At 43.4% G+C, this 19,461-nt stretch overlaps 1 protein-coding gene across 5 annotated transcripts in view; it reads left to right on the top strand.

Annotated features, from left to right (window-relative positions):
• Positions 1–17,947, top strand: part of ELMOD1 (ELMO domain containing 1) — a 47,605-nt gene extending 29,658 nt beyond the window's left edge. For 4 of the 5 annotated variants that reach the window (XM_035116480.2, XM_035116481.2, XM_035116486.2 and 1 more), the window contains 7 exons: positions 1,096–1,225; positions 2,460–2,593; positions 3,578–3,646; positions 3,910–3,933; positions 9,879–9,929; positions 11,683–11,816; positions 16,595–17,947. In XM_035116480.2, coding sequence (XP_034972371.1) covers positions 1,096–1,225; positions 2,460–2,593; positions 3,578–3,646; positions 3,910–3,933; positions 9,879–9,929; positions 11,683–11,816; positions 16,595–16,767 — 715 coding nt within the window. In that variant the 3' untranslated portion in view covers positions 16,768–17,947. The remainder of the gene's footprint in view (positions 1–1,095; positions 1,226–2,459; positions 2,594–3,577; positions 3,647–3,909; positions 3,934–9,878; positions 9,930–11,682; positions 11,817–16,594) is intronic. The other variant, XM_035116489.2, reaches the window with a different exon arrangement.
• Positions 17,948–19,461: the final 1,514 nt, after the last annotated feature.

Raw genomic sequence — 19,461 nt, 5'->3', positions numbered from 1 at the left:
GAGCCAGTATGTAGACATTTGTACACACAGGCCAGACACCGACACCCAGATTTCTGACCATGCTTTAGTCACCTGACCCGCATCATCCCAAGTTTCCAGCATATATCCATGATGTCAGTGCTACAGAACTACTCCTGTTCCTAGGTTGTGTGTGTGTGTGAAGTTCTCCTTCAGCCTACGTTCTCACCGGCCATCCTTATATTGCCTGTGTCCTTTCTTCATGTGCCCAGGGATGGTAAACATGCATATTTTTTGTTACAGGTAGGTAGCCGTGTTGGTCTGAGTCGAAGCAAAATAGAAAAAATTCCTTCAGTAGCACCTTAAAGACCAACTAAGTTTTTATTTTGGTATGAGCTTTCGTGTGCATGCACACGAAAGCTCACGAAAGGTGCTACTGAAGGAATTTTTTCTATTATGCATATTTTTTGTATTTACAATCTCAGCCCAGACCCCAAAATAGTGCCCTACTCAGGGCTTCACTTATTATAAAGATGATTGGTTTCTGTTTCCAATACCAGGCCTGACTCCTAGATTATGTGAAAGAAAAGTGCGCTCTGCACATGCTCAGAAGCATTTCCCTCACCATTAAACTATTACTGTTTATCTTCCCTAGAATTAAGGCTTCTAGAGCATATGGTGTGGGGTTTCCCCCCCCCCCACATAGACCTGAACCACAGCTGGGGGGGCAGCATGTCCGCTTTCCACACAAAAAAACCCACACCAGGTTTTTCATTGCCACTTGGCAGAGAGCAAATCAGGTCCGCTGGAAGTGAAGGCTTGTGGGAGAGCAGCAAAGGGCATAGTTCTCAAAGGGAGCTTTGAAAATGATGTGACCTTGGGGGAAGTGATGTCATTAGTCTCTTTCACCTTTCTCCCTGCCTTGGGCATCACCTGTGGCAAAGCTTCTCGGCTGTCAGTGCAGGCAGCGCAACATAGGTTCAGAATTGCTTTTCCATTGCCTCAATGAGCATGCCTTTTCGCATTCATGAATGGCGGAAAGGATAAAAGTGTAGCTCCACGCTGAGGTAATGTCAATCATGCAAAGCTAAATTACTGAGCGTAGTGTTCTAACCGTTTGTCATCTTTTCACTCTAGGCTGGGTGTCTCCCTGCAGGCCTGCCTCCTACAGATTGTAGGGTACAGGAATTTGATTGCAGAGGTTGAAAAACTGCGCAGAGAGCCCTATGATTCTGAGGATCCCCAGCATGAAGAAATGCTTCTGAAGGTAAGCCGTGGAGGCACATTTCCAAAGAGCTCTCTACATTCCGAGAGACTGCTAACTGAAACCAGTCTCCGCAAACGGCTTGACCGCAAAATTGTTTGTACTGAGAACAGCTTATTACCTCCAATTTATTTATTAGCATGATCTAGGCCAGGGGGTCCACAACCTGCGACCCACGGAGGCCATTTAACTGGCCCACGAGCCGCCCCCAAACCAAGCCGCATACTCGGCGAGTCCCCACGGGCGGCACTAAAGCAGCAAAGCGCAGCACGGGGACTCTCTTCCGCAGCTCCGGAAATCACTTCTGCGCATGCCCAGACACCGGAAACCGTATCTGTGCATGTCCGCAGCGCCAGAAATTGTTTCTGCGCATGCCCAGACGCCGAAAATCGCTCCTGCACAGGTGCAATTTTCGGTGTCTGAGTGTTGGAGGATGAAGGTGTTAATCCTTCCTTTCCTCAGAATGAGGGAAGGACAGGAGTGAAAACCGCAGTGACAGGCCAAAAGAAAGGAAAAAGTATTGGGGTTTGGGTGTCCTGCCAGCACAGAGTGCTTGGCCAGAGGTGGTAAGGGGAGCAGTTAGTGGGGGACAGCAGTAGGTAGACAGAGGTGACAAGGAACACAAGCAGGGGCACAGCCCCTAATAAAAACGAATAGTAAAGAATAAGGTTTAAACATTACTAAGTTGTTATGGTCTCCCCTTTATTTCTTGCTTCGCATCTCTTAGGACTGAAAGCACAAATTTTTACAGGGCTATGAAGCTCTGGGGCCCTGAATCTGCTCTCCTTCCTGAAAGCACCTGTATAAGTCTTTTATTTTCTTGTTTGTTTGTGCCCTTGTGAAATTGGCTTAAAGGGAGGGGGGGATCTCTCAAGCCTTGGAGAATCAAGAAGACTAATCGCCTTAGTGCTTTGAAACTGCACTGTGATTTGCAACCAAATAAACTTGAGGGTCCCCCCCCCCCCGCTTATGCAGAGGCAGTGAATATGCCCAGTGAGCCCTTGTCAGTGTTTTTACACCATTTCTACATTAGGCCAAAAGATTGGGGGTGGGCCGTATTTCAAATGTCTGCTATGTCCAAGGAATACTTCTTCCTCAATCTGTATTTGCTCCGGGCTCCTCCAAATGCTGTGCATAACAATGAAGGCAAAATCCCATAGAGAACTACTAGTTTCAGAAATGTCAATCCATTGAAGGTCTGAGTTGTAACATACCTGTGATTCCCCCCCTCCTGTAGCTATGGAAATGCTTGAAACCTGATTTCCCATTGGAAGCTCGGATTTCCAAGCAGTGGTGTGAAATTGGTTTCCAAGGTGATGATCCTAAAACAGATTTCAGAGGAATGGGCCTCCTGGGGTTGTATAACTTATTGTAAGTATATTTCTGTTTCTCTTAAAGGTTGAAACTAAGGGTATAAATTATCCTCCTGCGTCTGTGTTTCAGGCTTTATTAAGGCAATTGTCATTCTAGATAGCTTGTAGGTTCCTACCACAGTTGCTGCCATTTTTCATCCCTCTTGATCTCTTGATGAGAAGTAATTTCTTTTTCTTTTCTAGGAACAATTTATTTCACATTCTCCACAACCCAGTTATATCCAGTGTTTCACAAGCAGACATTCTGCATGCACAGCATTTGGGCTTTCCTTCTCCTCACCCATCCCAAGATCTGTTCCAGAGGGTCCCCCAATCCTGTATATTTAAAGACAATATTCTTTCTGAGGCATCCAGTTTTTAAGAAAGCAATTCAATTTTCATCTCTCATCACTCTCATTTTCTCTCTCTCTCTCTCGCATAGTTGGTTAATTTTGCCATTGGTTTGTAACCCCCCCAAACAAATGCACTTCACTGATGGAGTTTTTCCTTGTCCCTAGCATGCGTAAATGCATTTATTTAGATCATTTTTAATAGGAGTCTATTGCACACACTGCGATATATAAGATAAAGAGGGTAACAGCACATGGCAGCTTCACAGCCACAGAAAGAAGCCTGATTGTCTTGCTTAAGTGTACAGATTACACATTCATGGACCCAAACAGAACAAAACCAACATCTGTACAAGTAGAATATCACAGCATACAAAATACCTGAAAGTGGGTTGTAAAGCATAAATGATATAAAATATCAGGAATATCTAGAACATGTTTAAAGTAAGATACACAATATGATGACTTAAAATAGAGAAGTTAAGAGTCAGTTGAAAAGCTCCCCCCCCCAAAAAAAAACATGTTTGCCAAACCTGGTTCATACGGTACATTTTAAATGTACAAACTGGGTATCTGCATATAGCTTGAGGAAATGTACCTACAGATGTTTGGAGCGATATTGTAAAACTCCGAAATGTGTTTTTCTCCTCCAGATATTTTGCTGAATGTGATGCTGCTGCAGCTCAGCAAATCCTCTCTGACTCCCTTCAACCAAAATACAGGTAACATTTCGAAGCTGGAAATAGCAGCCACCTCGAATAAATAAATCCTATTTGTAATAATTCTGCATCTCTTTTACTGTTAACATAAAAGATTGTCTGTGATTCTCGAACTGTTACTTAAGATTAGAGAGATAAAATGCCTCATCTCCATGTGTTCTACAGTCTGATTTTACTGTTAAATACATAAAATTTAATCCAAGTTTATATTGATTTTTAAGCTACTTATTTTTCCTTTCCCTTTCCCCCCATCTTTCACAATGAAGGGAAGTCACTAAAGAGGAGCTAAGGTATTTTTTTTCCTTTTTCCTTTTATAAGCCTTTTAAATTAAGTTTTGAAGCAGAAAAATATATATTCTAGGACAGCCTTCACCATCCTGGTGCCCTCCAGATGTTACAGACTTCCATCAGCCCTAGCTAGAGCATGCTGATGTGTGGGCTATGTAGAAAACAGCCCCCATCAATTCCAGAATATAATAATGTCTATGCAGAGCCTTAGTGGGGATACAAGGCAAAGTGGGAAAGGACAAAGACTTTCTCTGTGCTTTCTACCCTAAGACTAGATCAGGCATAGGAAAACTCCGGCCCTCCAGATGTTTGGGACTACAATTCCCATCATCCCTGACTACTAGTCCTGCTAGCTAAGGATGATGGGAATTGTAGTCTCAAACATCTGGAGGGCCGGAGTTTGCCTATTCCTGGACTAGATGTATCAGGATTAAGTTACAGGAGGGTAGATCTTGTCTGAGCACTGGGTGAAACCTTTGGACACTAAGAGCAATACGACAACTGGACCAATGAGGTAGATGGGTGGTGGGATTTTCCTTCCTGGGGGTCTTCAAGCAGAGGCAAGGACAGCCACCTCTTAAGGATGTATCTTTGAAATTCCTGCATCAGGCAGAGGGTTGAACCAGTTGACCACCTCAACCAACTCCAGCTCAACCAGCAACCAATAGGCTGGCCTCTTTCTAATAGGATCGTGGTATGTTTTTCACACATGAGACACTTCAAAGTACCTTTCCAACCGGCTGACCTTACTATGAGAAAGGGAGAACACATGATCAAAGCATAAGTAAGAGCTGTTCGACAGTGGAATTTGCTGCCAAGAAGTGTAGTGGAGTCTCCTTCTTTGGAGGTCTTTAAGCAGAGGCTTGACAGCCATATGTCAAGAATGCTTTGGTGGTGTTTCCTGCTTGGCAGGGGGTTGGACTCTTCCAACTCTATGATTCTATGATTCTATAATTGAATCTCTGGATGTCACTGTTGCAAAGTGCTGCAATGGCCACATGCTTCGATGGTTTCAAAATAGGGTAAGGTCAGTTCATGGAGGATGAAGCTAGCAATGGCTACTAGTAGTCACAGTGGCCTAATAGAACCTCCAGGTTGGCCTATTATTGCATGTCACTGATGCAATAATAACACATTAGTGGTGGATTTATACTGAGTCGTCCACACACCGTTCTGCTTAATTAGTTGTCCTGCAATGGTTTCCGAATGTTACAGCATTATTGCTGTCCAGTGCACTATAGCACAACAGAAGCAGGACAAAACAACAACAACAACAACAACACCCCTGGAAATACTATAGCATAAAAGGTTTTATGCACTGGTTGGAAACAGAGCACGATGCCCACCCTGTAATCTTTGCAAGTTGGAGTTGTGCATAGCTAGCATCAGCATAAATAGAATGTATATATCACTATTATGCCTTGCTTCTAAGCTTCCCAAAAGCATCCTAGTAGGTCGCTTTTGGAAATACAGAACTGAAATAGATCAGTCTGGCCTGATTCTGCAAGGCTTTTTTTATGTTACTGTTTTCAATGTAATTGAGTAGTCTGTCTTAAAGCAACAAAACCTAATGTTATCTTAATTTTTTTTTAAAAAAAGTTGCTTAAAAAACAACAGCAAGCACCAGGAAAAAGCACAGAAAATATCGCCTCTGTTATTTTCTGTGGAATAGGGAATCCAAGGGCACAGTAATTATACGTGAATCGCTCACGTGCAATTTCATCATTGTTTCAATCAGCCACACACCCAGCCAGAAGAAGCGCACATTGTCTTTGTTCCAAGAGTACCGCCGAAACGTTTGAGCAGCACTATGTTCATATCAAGGTCACGAGAATAGGCAGGTGGCATAGAACCTGTTAGAATATTCTGGAAAGCTGGAGAGAATGTCGACGGCCTCCTGAAGGGCTTATGCCTTCAAGCAGACAGTGGCTGAGGGCAGTTTCCAGATGTGATACTTTTCGGTGCAGTGATAATTTCTACACTGCAGCTTCTAGACATGTCTGATAGCAGCAGGAGAATTTATGACACTTAAGGTTTTCCATCCCCCAAAGGGGTTACTCAGTAACATGAATGACTGTGCAGAGGCGTTCCGATTCAGGTACCCAAAGTACAGCGCTCTGACCATTATGCCATACTGTCTGTCACTGTGTGGAAGATTAATAGATTACCTCTATTAACAGATGCTTAAGACAACACTGCATTCTATGAAGCTGAGTCAGTACAGAATCATCTTTTATTTTTAGAATTTTCACCTAGCAATGCCAGGCAACAACAAGCACACCACAAGCTATTGGTGTTTGCAATATGCTCTCTTTTTTTAAGTGCCATTTCTTCCCGTCTAGTTCCCTTGAAGATTCATTAGTTTTATATAATCTGGGGGAGGAGAGAGAGAGGGAGAGGTGAGGGTTGTATATGTTTTTCCTTGAAGAATGCAATCCTCTTTTTCACTTCTTTAGTTCTTTAAATAGGCCAAAGTAGAAAGGCTAGCCTCAAAAATCACACAGAAATCCAAACCTGGACTAAACTAAATAAATAAATTCAGCACAGAGGGGAAAGGAAATGGTGGCTAAAGGCGTAGGCTTTGATGACAAAATAGATTTAGAATTCAGGACTCTGTGTATTACTGCATTTCTGCACTGTTAGATAAAACCAAATTCCATTTTCTGTGTGGCAAAGTTGTGGTGCGGCAAGTCCCCCTGTCGTTCTTTGTGTGCATGTCTGTGCATGCAGTTTTCCAATAAAAAGCATCTACCAGACCCAGAAATAATTTTAGAGAGATGTATTTTCTAGAGTGCCTTTTTGTTGCTGTTGAGATGTTGCTGGTGGTAATGAAAAATACAATGTGTTTATATTTTATTAATCTGTGAAGTGGGATTTATGCTTTTGGGTGGAGCTTAAATTATTGCTGTCAAGTGTGTTTTGTACTGTTTGGTGCTTTCTAGTGTGTCTGAAAAAATATATACACAGCGCCTGCTGTAGCAGCTGTAATAGCACAAAAGCACCAAAGAAAGAGGAAAACCAAGGCCGTGTATTAGCCAAAATGATGGTAATGCCCTATCTATCCTTTGCAAGTGTGCCAGGTATATAATATATACACTTATAAACCATATCTATGCAGGTATTTAATTATGGTAAAATACAGGTGGCGCTGTGGTTAAACCACTGAGCCTAGGGCTTGCTGATCAGAAGGTCGGCGGTTCGAATCTCTGTGACGGGGTGAGCTCCCGTTGCTTGGTCCCAGCTCCTGCCAACCTAGCAGTTCAAAAGCACATCAAAATGCAAGTAGATAAATAGGGACCGCTCTGGCGGGAAGGTAAACGGCGTTTCCGTGTGCTGCTCTGGTTTGCCAGAAGCGGCTTTGTCATGCTGGCCACATGACCTGGAAGCTATACGCCGGCTCCCTCGGCCAATAATGCGAGATGAGCGCGCAACCCCAGAGTCGGTCACGACTGGACTTAATGGTCAGGGGTCCCTTTACCTTTATTATGCCTGACCTTAGATTTTATAGGAGAAGACCTGTATTAAGAAGTAGCATGTGTAGTGCCTTTTGAGGAACTGATCACGCTCTTGATGAAGAGCAGGAGATGGAATCAGTCTGTTGTTCCTCATAGAGTATTGGACTTGGGTTCATATCCTGCTCTGCCATGAAGCTTACTTGGTGGGCAAGTGAAACGGGTACAGTGGTACTTCTGGTTACGAACTTAATTTGTTCCAGAGGTCCGTTCTTAAGCTGAAACCGTTCTTAACCTTAGGTACCACTTTAGCTAATGGGACCTCCTGCCACGGCCCCACGCAATTTCTGTTCTCATCCTGGGGCAAAGTTCTTAACCCAAGGTACTACTTCCGGGTTAGCGGAGTCTGTAACCCAAAGTGTTTGTAACTCAAGGTACCACTGCATTAGTTTCTGGTTGCTCAGCAGACTCCCCAGGGATGCAGAAATGTACTTGTTTGTAAATTAGAAGAAGGGATTAAAACAAACCTTCCAGAAATAGCTTGATAAGGTCTGAGTATGCAGAGGGCCCACTAGACTAAATCCCTGCTCAGAATACAGTTGAAATACAATGAAAATAATATAAACAATTTGAAAAACCACTAAGCAGAAACCAGCAGGTGCCCAGATAGATGTGCCAGGGGCAGCCATGTTTCTGCCCCATTCAGACACAAACTGAGAGGGAGTGTGGAGATTCTCCCCAACCCCACAAAATTGTGAGGATGAAGTGGGCTAGCCCCATCTTAAGCCACCCTGAAGGTCTTGTGGGAAATACCAAATACAAATAGATTTGATATTTACACAATGTGTGTTATTCCAACCATCATTTTGGATATTAAATACACGTTTTTGCAACTGTATGGTGTGCTGAACAGTATTGATTTTTCCTGTATGGTATCTCTTGTCTGATGTACTTGTCTGATGTGGAAGCCGACATGTATGTTTAAAAATGCATGTTTGTTGGGGGAGGGGGGAGGAAATGAGGCTAACAAAATCTCTGTTAAAGGTAGCATCAAAATTTGGAAGAAGCCTCTGTAGACCATTGCTCTCCCCAAACACATAAATATAACAATTTTTGATCATTTCCCCAAACGTTGGGGTGGGGAAACTAGCTTAATGTACCACCCTGAATTTTGAAGTCTGAGAGGCTGAAATTTCCAACATGTCCTGGATCAACTAGAAGCATCTGAAATACATCAGGTCAACTCGCTTTATAACTTAGCAAGTTTTTCCTTCCACACCAGTGCCACCTTAAAAAATAAACTACTACAGCAAAATAAAAAGCCAGCTAGACACATACTTTCTCATTGTGCAGAAAGGCATTGGGTAACATTCAGACAATGCACTTGAGTTGGGTGTACAACCATCATCCTAGGTCTTATACATCCTCTGAGTCTTGTCATGTGGATTTCCCTGTAATTCATATGGAGAAAGTCACTTTATAAAATGCATTTGTTGTTTTGACACTTTCTTTGTTGCTTTTTTACTGGGGGTGGGGGTTAAAGTAGAAAAACAGCTTCAAAATGTGTTATAGTTCAAAACCTTCATCCGCTATTTAAATATAATAATAGTGGCTTTAAATATCACTGAAAACATTATGAGTGTTGAAATGTGCAATATTGCAATAAGGTATCGTAAGAATGTGAGAGAAAACTTTATTATGTAACTTGAAAGATATAATGCCCGCCCCCTTTGATCACTGACTGCCCTCTCTGAAGAGGAATGGACCTTTGGGGGCAGTTTAGGAATGCAGCCTACTGAGGGCCAGCTCACATACATCCCTAACATTAGAAACACCTTAGCAGTGAAGCATAGTAGGTGGCCTCTGATTCATATCCACCACCAACCCAATCACTTTTCACTAAAGTAGCAGTGTTGGCTGATTACCCGGGTTAGTTTCAAGTGACTTGGGTCACATTTGGCTTACTGAATTTCAAAGACTGCAGTCAGATTTGCTCAGGACTGAAAGGAATACAGAGCTTTTTCCTGATTCTTCCGTCTCTCCAGAATTGGCCCATCCTTCTATTTTATCCATCTAAAGGCTTCACAGAGTATACGTAAGCTGTCTTTGACAGGGAATATCCAAGGCATAGACCAGGCATCCCCAAACTGCGGCCCTCCAGATGTTTTGAACTACAGTTCCCATCATCCCTGACCACTGGTCCTGTTAGCTAGGGATCATGGGAGTTGTAGGCCAAAACATCTGGAGGGCCGCAGTTTGGGGATGCCTGGCATAGACCTCTTTTTAGACTGCACTGATGAGCATGTGACAGGGGCACAAGGCAAGCAGGTTAGAGTGGCTACAGAAGTTTACATCTTCTGGAACTTAAAAGGATACAAAAACTCACAACACCAAGAATAAAATGATACCAAGTCGATAGACCTTTTCACGATTACCATGCAGAGAGAAAAAACCGTTTCCGATTTGAACAGCAACTTCTGCTTTTTATTTTTCAGCAAATTCAGCAAGGCTGAGTGGGAGAAGAAAAAGTTTGATAAGGCCATTGGGTAAGTATGTAATTCCAAGGTAGGAAGATCATGATTGCGCTGTTGTTACCATGTTGATTATTTTGTTTTACTTACTTTCATTTCATTCATGTGCTTCCCAGAGGCATCTGGTTGAGAGGGGGGACTTGATGGGCCATTGGCCTGTTCCAGCAGGCTGTTCTGAAGTTCTTATTTGACCCCCCACCCACCCACCCACTTTCCATACACCCATACCCTCCACCGCTTTGAGGCACAGTCAACCTTCATGCTCACTGGCACCAGTTATACTTAACTACGGGGATGGACAACCTGTGGCCCTCCAGATGTGGCTGTAAGGCATCTCCCATCGTCCCTGACCTTTGACCATCCTGGCTGAGAGATGAGCAACATCTAGAGGGCCACGTATTCCTCACACCGTGCTTATCATTGAAGTGGAGGAATAAGGGATTGGGGGTATTAACAGTCAAGCAACTCTTTGTTAAGCTTAATGGGTAGGATTCACCTAACGAACCCTGTCAAGGGAAGCTCTGCAGAAGAGCTTCCACTTGTGCAGCAAGGCTTCCCCCTCCTCTCCTCCTTCATGCCCCTCCCCCCAGAAATTGGTTTGGGAGAGGGCGTTAGGAGAATCCCCGAAACAGCAGCAGAAGCACTGGTGGTGAATCACTTTGCTCCGTCACTCCTCAAGAAGACTTTATGGAGCCCAAACATCTGGAAAGTTCAAAGGGCCATAGAGCTTTGTGGGCAGAAGGTCCCTGGTCAAACCCCCAACCATAGCTGCCAAGTACCCCGTTTTCCCTGGGAAACCCCCGTTTTTACTTACCTTTTCCCGGTGGTCCCCCGTATCACTTCGTCTCCCGTTTTTCTCCGTTATTTTCTCCTGCCAGTGGCCATTTTTTTTCTTTCCAATTTGCCCTTCTATGGGCACCAAAAATGGCCGCCGCCGGCTTCGAAAGTCGCATCTACGCATGTCTGGAAGTGCATAGACGCGACTTCCGGTGTCGGCGGTGGCCATTTTTTGTGCCCATAGATGGGCAGAGCGACATCGGAAGTTGCATCGACGCACTTCCTGACATGCGTAGAAGCGACTTTCGAAGCCGGCGGCGGCCATTTTTGGTGCCCATAGAAGGGCAAAATGACACCGGAAGTTACGTCAACGCAACTTCCGGTGTCACACGGCTGCCGGTCCCGGATTCTGCAGTCCGGGACTTGGAAGGTAAGCCCCCAACACCCTCAGGGCTGAGAAGGACCTATTCCTGAAACCACTGCAGGCTCTAGGGGTGTGGGGACTAGATCTAGCTGGCAGGCCAAATTCCTCAGTCCACCACCCTCCACGGATTGCGTCTGGTAGGTGAGCAGGGCCATCCATAACAGCATCAGGTGACTGTAACTGCTGATCAGCCTATATACCATCAGGCACAGGGCAGGTGGTTGTAGTTTTTGAGGAGCAGCCTTGCAGTCCAAATTGGGATCGCTGGGGAGGGCTTATTTTGTTATTATGTTACGTATTTTTGTATGTTTATGCTGTAAACTGCCCTGTGACCCCCAAAGGGTGAATTATCAATCAATCAATCAATCAATCAGCCTTCTGGCCAAAGACTCCTCACCTCTAGTGCAGACATTACTGAACTAGGTGACTCTGTATAAGGCAACTTCCTGTGTTGGGGACTGTCAGTCAGAACCGCTTGTAGTTGGTATTGCTGTGCTTCCATTTTCCTGGATGTGACTGTTTGGTTACCTCCCACATCTTTTAATCTCCGCCCCCTGTTTCTTGCAGCTACTCTTTTGCTATTGTTGGCATTAATATCACAGACCTTGCATACAACCTGCTTGTGAGCGGTGCTCTGAAAACACACTTCTACAATGTTGCTCCAGAGGCTCCAACGTTATCCCATTTCCAACAGACATTCTGTAAGTGTGTGTGTAAGAGAGAGAGAAAATAATTGTGTTTGTTGTGTTGGTAGCGTCCTTCCTTAATTACTTCATGTGATCAATTATACAAAGCATCACTGGCATTCCTTTGGTTCAATCATGTCTTTACAATAAGTTTGACATTTGTCTGGGGAATGATCCGTTTTGTGGGACAACTGGTAATCTCAGACCAAAGAAACTTTTTCCATGTTTCCATTGCAAGCTTTGACTTTAACAACCGCAAAGTAATTGGAAGCCAAATTCCTGTCAACAAAATTACTGTACCGTGTTATAATCTGTTTCCCTTCCTTCCTGATACTGTGTCATTTAACTTGTCTTATTGATTTGTTTTCCTTTTGATGTTAGTTATTTCATTTTTCATTTGTATACCTTTCTATATTACCACTCTTGAGATCTGTGGATAAAGGGTGGTATACAAATTTAACTTCTTCTTCCTATTATTATTATTATTATTATTATTATTATTATTATTACATGTATACACAAGGCGTTTTACAAGCTGAAGGAACAGCAAAATATACAACAAAAATCGCACACCTTATAACAATCTGGTCCGATACAAAAAAGGTCATAATAAAAACATAACATTAAAATAAATGGCTTACACATCAAGTTAAGTAATATTCAATAATCCATCAGAATATAATAGTGCACAATAAAACTAACTCTCAAAATGTCAGCAAATAATAAGTAGATAGAAATTCACTTTTAACAATTACAGTATATTTTCCCTATTTGAATGCTGGCATAATCCCTGATCCCAAGGACCCTCTTCCACTATGAATCTCTGTATGACTCTGAGACAGAGAGAGAACTACCTGGAGGCCCCAGTCTCTGAATAGCGCTATGGGTTTTGCAGAAACCCTCCCCTCTCTACCCTCCCTGGTAGAGATTAAAGGAGCCTGTGTTCAACTTAAAATGCAGCCCCAGATTAAAAATTATTTATTAAAGAAGCAGGACGGAAACATCCAAAGGCGCCATAGAAAACTGTCTTATTATTTTTTTCAAAGCTTAATGAACACGTTTGTTATTTTTCAAGAACACTACAATTTAAGGACATGAAGGCATATTTAAGACAGAGGGGAAATTTTTAATGAATCCAAAATAATGTCTGCATTGTCTAATTAAAGTTTATAAAATGTAGTGTCCTTCAGATGACCTGTTTATTGAACATTTGTCTTGATTTGCTTGCACATAGCTTACATGGAGGTTAGATTATATCCAGTCTTCATTGAGCATTTGTTCTGATTTATTTGTGGGGCGGTTATATAAAACGAGCATTCATTCTGTTTTGCCTGTCCTGTGTTTATACACCTTCCTGTTCATTCCCTACTTTTCAATACATTTTCCTCTGGCTCTCCCAATTGCAGAAATTTTTACCATACTTCTTTATTAAAGTGGATTTGTTGTGTTGGGGCAGCAGAGTGCTTTAATCCCACTTTAATTACAGCAGACCTAAATTTCCCAGGTGCATGGGGTCACGAAGAGTCGGACACGACTAAACGACTAAACAACAACACAGTATGGGTATAAAAGCAAATAAATAATAAATGATGCTGCATTTTTTTTTTAAAAAAGTTGCACCCCTACAACCGGTGCTTTTTTTCCTGGGGGTTCACAGGGGTATGCAATACCCCTAAACATTTTGTGAATCATAAATTTGGCCTCATTGTCAGGCAGTATTTCAATATGAGTAGGAAAATGAGAGTACCCCTAAACGGTTTTTAATAGGAAAAAAGCACTGCCTACTACAATCATCACAGCTGCTCCATCCCATACGCCCTTCCTTCACTGTGATTCTCGAGCTGAGCCAAGTGAGAACTTGCAGATTGTGTTTAGGCAACAGCAGCGCTGAAAGGAGCACCAAACTTTTCTCCGCCCCCCAGGTGTCCCCACCTGCCACGTCACTGGGAGTAGAGAGAGGAGCTCTTTCGACACTCTTGAACCTTGGAAGCCCTCCTCTCCCGCAATTCCCCCCTCCCCCTCCCAGATTGCTGAGCACCCCCACCCCCATTTCAACTGGGGCGATGAAACAATTTCCGTTCATCACAGCTTCCTGTACATACCTCTAACAAGGAGATCAGCACCAATAGTGAAAAACATGTATGCACAGCTACAGACAAGTTTTCTGTTTGTTTCTTATCGGAGCGAATCCTTTCTGAACCTTAGAGAATTCAAAACTTGTTTGTGGCATTGGAACACTTGCGTTATGACTGGCCAGTGACACATCTCGCCCACGAGGTGGTGCTGCTCTATTTGCACAGCCAATAAATGCTGTTTCATTTGACTCTTCGTACACTGTATGTCACCCTGTTCCATTCCCTGCTTCTTCTTGCAGTGACATGACCCTGATTAGTTGCAGGAGCACCTGGGCTCAGAAGGGGCAAGCGGCATAGAGGGATCCAGCGTTATTTTTTAGGGTGTTCTCAAAAATTATATCCTACCATAGCACTACAAAGCACTTCATAGCCATGTGCGTGATATATCCTCCCAGCCATTCTCTAAATTCTTCAGAAGGCAAGTTCATTGTTAGGCTTAGAAGATGCCCCAGGCAATCTCTTGAGGTTGTGAATGAGCAGAAACTTGAACCCAGGAAATAGTCTTATTGAGGCCATTGCTCAATGCAGCAATTCTGTTGCTGTTTAATGTATACTGATTATTAGTGCTGCCCGTTGTGTGATGCGCTGCTGTTTCCAATTGATAATTTGTTTTGCAACAGTTGGATTTTTGTGTTTATTTTTTATTTTATATCTGTAAGCTGCTTTCCCCAACTTATTCGTCAAAGGGGAAAGTGGAGGAAGGTTTTTTTAAAAAAACAAGCAATAAAATACCCACTTTGCCAACCAAACGCAGGTGGGGCTGTGGTCTAAACCACTGAGCCTCTTGGGCTTGCCGATCAGAAGGTCTGCGGTTCGAATTCCTGCTACAGGTTGAGCTCCCATTGCTCTGTCCCAGTTCCTGCCAGCATAGCAGTTCGAAAGCACGCCAGTGCAAGTAGATAAATAGATACCGCTCCGGTGGGAAGGTAAATGGCATTTTCGTGCGCTCTGGTTTCTGTCACGGTGTTCCGTTGTGCCAGAAGCGGTTTAGTCATGCTGGCCACATGACCTGGAAAGCTGTCTGCAGACAAACGCCGGCTCCCCCTCGGCCTGAAAGCGAGATGAGCGCCGCAACCCCTTAGTCGCCTTTGACTGGACTTAACCATCTAGGGGTCCTTTACCTTTTTTTTTTACCTTGGTATGTCACTAATTTAAAGCAGGAGTGGTAATGCTTGGCTTGGGATGCGGGGGGATTCTATTCAGGATACATTTAAAGGCAAACAAAGCAAATCCATTAATTTATTCACAGTGTTCCTACATTACTTTAAACACTGCTGTGTACTTGTTCCTCGGTTTCCACTTGCTGAGTTCAGCTGAGGAGATAAGCCACAGATTTTACATTTAAAAAAAGAGACTCCCCCAGGCAACGTGTCAGAATTGCAGCGAGCTCTTGTTTGTGTGGCAATGATAGCTGGACTCATTTGGCCTTGCAAATTATTAGGTCAAATTCAGGCTGTCTTTGCACTTGCCCGTTTCCCCTTGGCTTTTATTGTGCCTGATCGTGTGGAACTCAGCCACCCTCCTCTGTACAGAAGCAGCATTTCTGACACTCCAGGCAATGTAGTCAATTGGACTGCTCTTCCCCATTTATCTGAAACTAATTGATATGCAAGGCTGGTGCACAACTCCAAAATGGAATACGCACAAGCTTTACGGGAGCAAGAAATACTGTACATAACAATTCACCAATTTCCGGAAACATCAATTTCCTTATTCTCCTATACCTGGACCTGGATATTCGTTTGCAGTTTGGGACATCATGTTCTGGAGCCACTGGAAAATGTATTGGCAGGTTACTTGTAAACCCCCCCCCAAAAAAAATTCATCCTTTGGACATTTTAAATATATGGAGAATGGTAGCAGACATAGAAGTAAAATAGGAGGCTGCACCCCCAGGTTTTGTCCCACTTTTTGAAAAGATGCTCTTCCACACTGTATTTTAAACTCCACAAGTTCAAAAAGCACGGTGGGAAATTTGCAAGAAAAGCAGTTTAAGATACTGCTGTGGATTTTGCCAATTGGGTTCTCTTTTAAGCTTCTCTTGTGCTATTGGAGAGGGCACTATTTGGGGACAGCTTTTGATTGCAAGCTCTATACCTGGGAATTTATTTTGAAAATTGCAAGGAAGCCTATTTTGACTAAACATTGGGATCTGGTGGAAGGTAGAAGAGAACAGCCTTGAGAGGAGATGGGCTCTTCTTTCACTGGAGGCATTTTAGCTGAGCTGTTAGGGATGTTGGAGCTGCATTTGTTATTGAAGTTTCTAAATGTGTTAAATTATTGCTAATTTTTATTAGCAATGCTTTTTATAGTTTTTAGCTTTTTTGTAAACCGCTTGAGCTATGTAAACTGCACTCCGAGCGGCTTATAAATTTGTGTGAAATAAATAAGGAAGCAGGAACCAAAAGGTAAGGAAGACAGGACAGGACCAACCATAGGCTGGCCTAGAAATTGGGACTGAAGAAGGGTTCAAAGGCAGATAGTATCAAATGATGTAGTGGGCAGAAAATGAATGGGGACCCTGTGAGATGAATGGGACTGTAAAAGCAAGAGGAGAGGAGGACAGGAGTGAGGACTGTGGTAGGAGAAGCTAGGAAATGGAGGCTGGGTTTGCTCTGCTTTCTAACCATTTGACTTGGGTATCCTTTGCTCTCTTAGGCTATCTGATGCACGAATTCCATAAATTCTGGATTGAGGAGGACCCCCTGGACATCATGGAGTTCAACCGCGTGCGAGAGAAGTTCCATAAGCGCATTCTCAAACAGCTCCAGAATCCGAATATGGCCCTCTGCCCTCACTTCGCTGCCTCAGAAAGCCTGATCAACCTGTAGCCGTGAAACTTGGTTTGGTTTTTTGAAAACACTGCCTCATTCTTGTGTTATGCCACCATCCTAGAGATAAATCGCTAATGTATTGAATGACCATAGTGATGGCATGCATGCTTCTTGGTGCAGTATTCATCTCTCTTTTTCCAGCCAACTCCTCATACTGCTTCTTCCAAGGGTTTTTTTTTGTCATAAAGATGGGAGAGATCATATTGCAGTGTTAAGACATTATGAATTGATGTCCTGTATGAAGAAGTTTGTTTGTTTTTCCTGGTTTTTTTTAGACTTTCCCCACCACCCCACTCCTTGTGCCACCCCATCATTCAGCATTTAATTAAAGAACGGCATTTCTCTAGCTGTTGGGGGTGTTTTGTATATGTGGAATATTTGAGTTGAAAATTTGTATTTGTGGACTGCTTTTGTTCTATGATAGCTAAGAACGTTTTTTTTTAATTAAAAAAACACAAAGTATGATGCAGCTGAAGGGGTGTGCTTTTAAAGGTCCCATCCCCAGTGAAATCAGTGAGGCTGAAAAGCACTTAACTTCGGCTGAATTGTGTCCTGTTTTTGTACAATATTTAGAAGGCAGCATATGTGACTTGCACCTCATGCCAACATAGTACGTTAAAGGCGAAGACTTTTTATCTCTCTCTCCAAGCAACCATGCATGTTTCATGCAGTTTTTTAAAAAAATAATGTTTATGATTAAAATGTGTAAATACAGTTGGCATACGCAGGACGTGAGATGAAGCTGAGCTGACAATCTGGGAACCTGTGTGTTGAGCAAGTTTGAGAACACTGACCACATTGTGATAGCAAAGACCAAAAACTAAATAAATAAATACACCAATTATTATATGAGTATCCAAGGAGGGTTTGTTTTCTCACAAGTTTGCATTAGCCTACAGTTCAGCCTACTCCTGTTATCATGGCCAAATTGAAATAGCACTGCTTTGAAAATGCAGAGCTAATAACATGCATTTCTAGGTGACAGAATGTGACACAAATTGATCATGTGTGTGCTTGGTTGCTTTAGGGGGGACCAAAACACACACACACCCCACACACAAATCTATATTTTCTTCATTTTTGAAGTATTGGATTTTAGGCCGAGAGGAATCAATTAACAAAGAGGCATCGAAGAAAACAACGTAACTGGTGGTTAAGCATTGGACAAAGCGACTTTTTTAAAATAAAAAGCAAACATGCACTTTCTGTAAGGAACATTCTCATGTCAACCCCGTTGGGACGGTTAATGTACATATGTATACAACAGTGCTCATGCGCACATTTGGTTTGGGTGGGGAGCGGGGCCCGCAGAGGAGCATTCCCTGTCGGATTGTGACCAGCACCTCTGACACCATGTGTAGCCTGTATCAAATCGTATTTACCATGGCACTTCATACCCATGGTAGCTTTTTACCTTCTGAAGTTTAGTATTCCGGGTAGTTTGTGATGAAGTTGCTTGCCTAGCAAGATTAAATTTGAGGTATTGCCTAATTATTTGTGGATTATATGAATAAATTACGTCACTCCAAACAGGAAGCTCTCTTGTGTATGTGGTTTATTCCTCAAGTGCTGCAGTGATATGTATTTATTGCTCAGGTGCATTCATGAAAGGTGTTGGGTGGGGGCGCAGGGTGAAGCACAGTAATTCAGCTATGCTTTCTCTGAAGAAGCAATAGGCACACAGGGGTACCTCGGGTTACAAACACTTCAGGTTACAGACTCCGCTAACCCCGAAGTAGTACCTCAGGTTAAGAACTTTACCTCAGGATGAGAACAGAAATCGCGTGGCGGCAGTGGGAGGCCCCATTAGCTAAAGTGGTACCTCGAGTTAAGAACTTTACCTCAGGATGAGAACAGAAATCGTGCAGCAGCAGTGGGAGGCCCCATTAGCTAAAGTGGTACCTCAGGTTAAGAATTTTACCTCAGGATGAGAACAGAAATCGCGTGGCGGCAGTGGGAGCCCCCATTAGCTAAAGTGGTACCTCGGGTTAAGAACTTTACCTCAGGATGAGAACAGAAATCGCGCGGCGGCAGTGGGAGGCCCCATTAGCTAAAGTGGTACCTCGGGTTAAGAACTTTACCTCAGGATGAGAACAGAAATCGCGTGGCGGCAGTGGGAGCCCCCATTAGCTAAAGTGGTACCTCGGGTTAAGAATTTTACCTCAGGATGAGAACAGAAATCGCGCGGCGGCAGTGGGAGCCCCCATTAGCTAAAGTGGTACCTTGGGTTAAGAACTTTACCTCAGGATGAGAACAGAAATCGTGCAGCAGCAGTGGGAGGCCCCATTAGCTAAAGTGGTACCTCAGGTTAAGAATTTTACCTCAGGATGAGAACAGAAATCGTGCGGCAGCAGTGGGAGGCCCCATTAGCTAAAGTGGTACCTCAGGTTAAGAACTTTACCTCAGGATGAGAACAGAAATCGCGCGGCGGCAGTGGGAGCCCCCATTAGCTAAAGTGGTACCTCGGGTTAAGAACTTTACCTCAGGATGAGAACAGAAATCGCGTGGCGGCAGTGGGAGGCCCCATTAGCTAAAGTGGTACCTCAGGTTAAGAACGGTTTCGGGTTAAGAACGGACCTCCGGAACTAATTAAGTTCGTAACCAGAGGTACCACTGTATTTCCCCCTAATAGTGAAGTAGCATCTCAGCTTGCACCACCCATCACATTTTGGGTGACTACTTTAATTGGCT

The sequence above is a fragment of the Zootoca vivipara genome, chromosome 4, assembly GCF_963506605.1.
Source record: "Zootoca vivipara chromosome 4, rZooViv1.1, whole genome shotgun sequence".
NCBI classification, from domain to species: domain Eukaryota; kingdom Metazoa; phylum Chordata; class Lepidosauria; order Squamata; family Lacertidae; genus Zootoca; species Zootoca vivipara.
The sequence above is the reverse complement of the archived record's forward strand: the minus strand, read 5'-3'. Positions and strand labels throughout refer to the sequence as shown.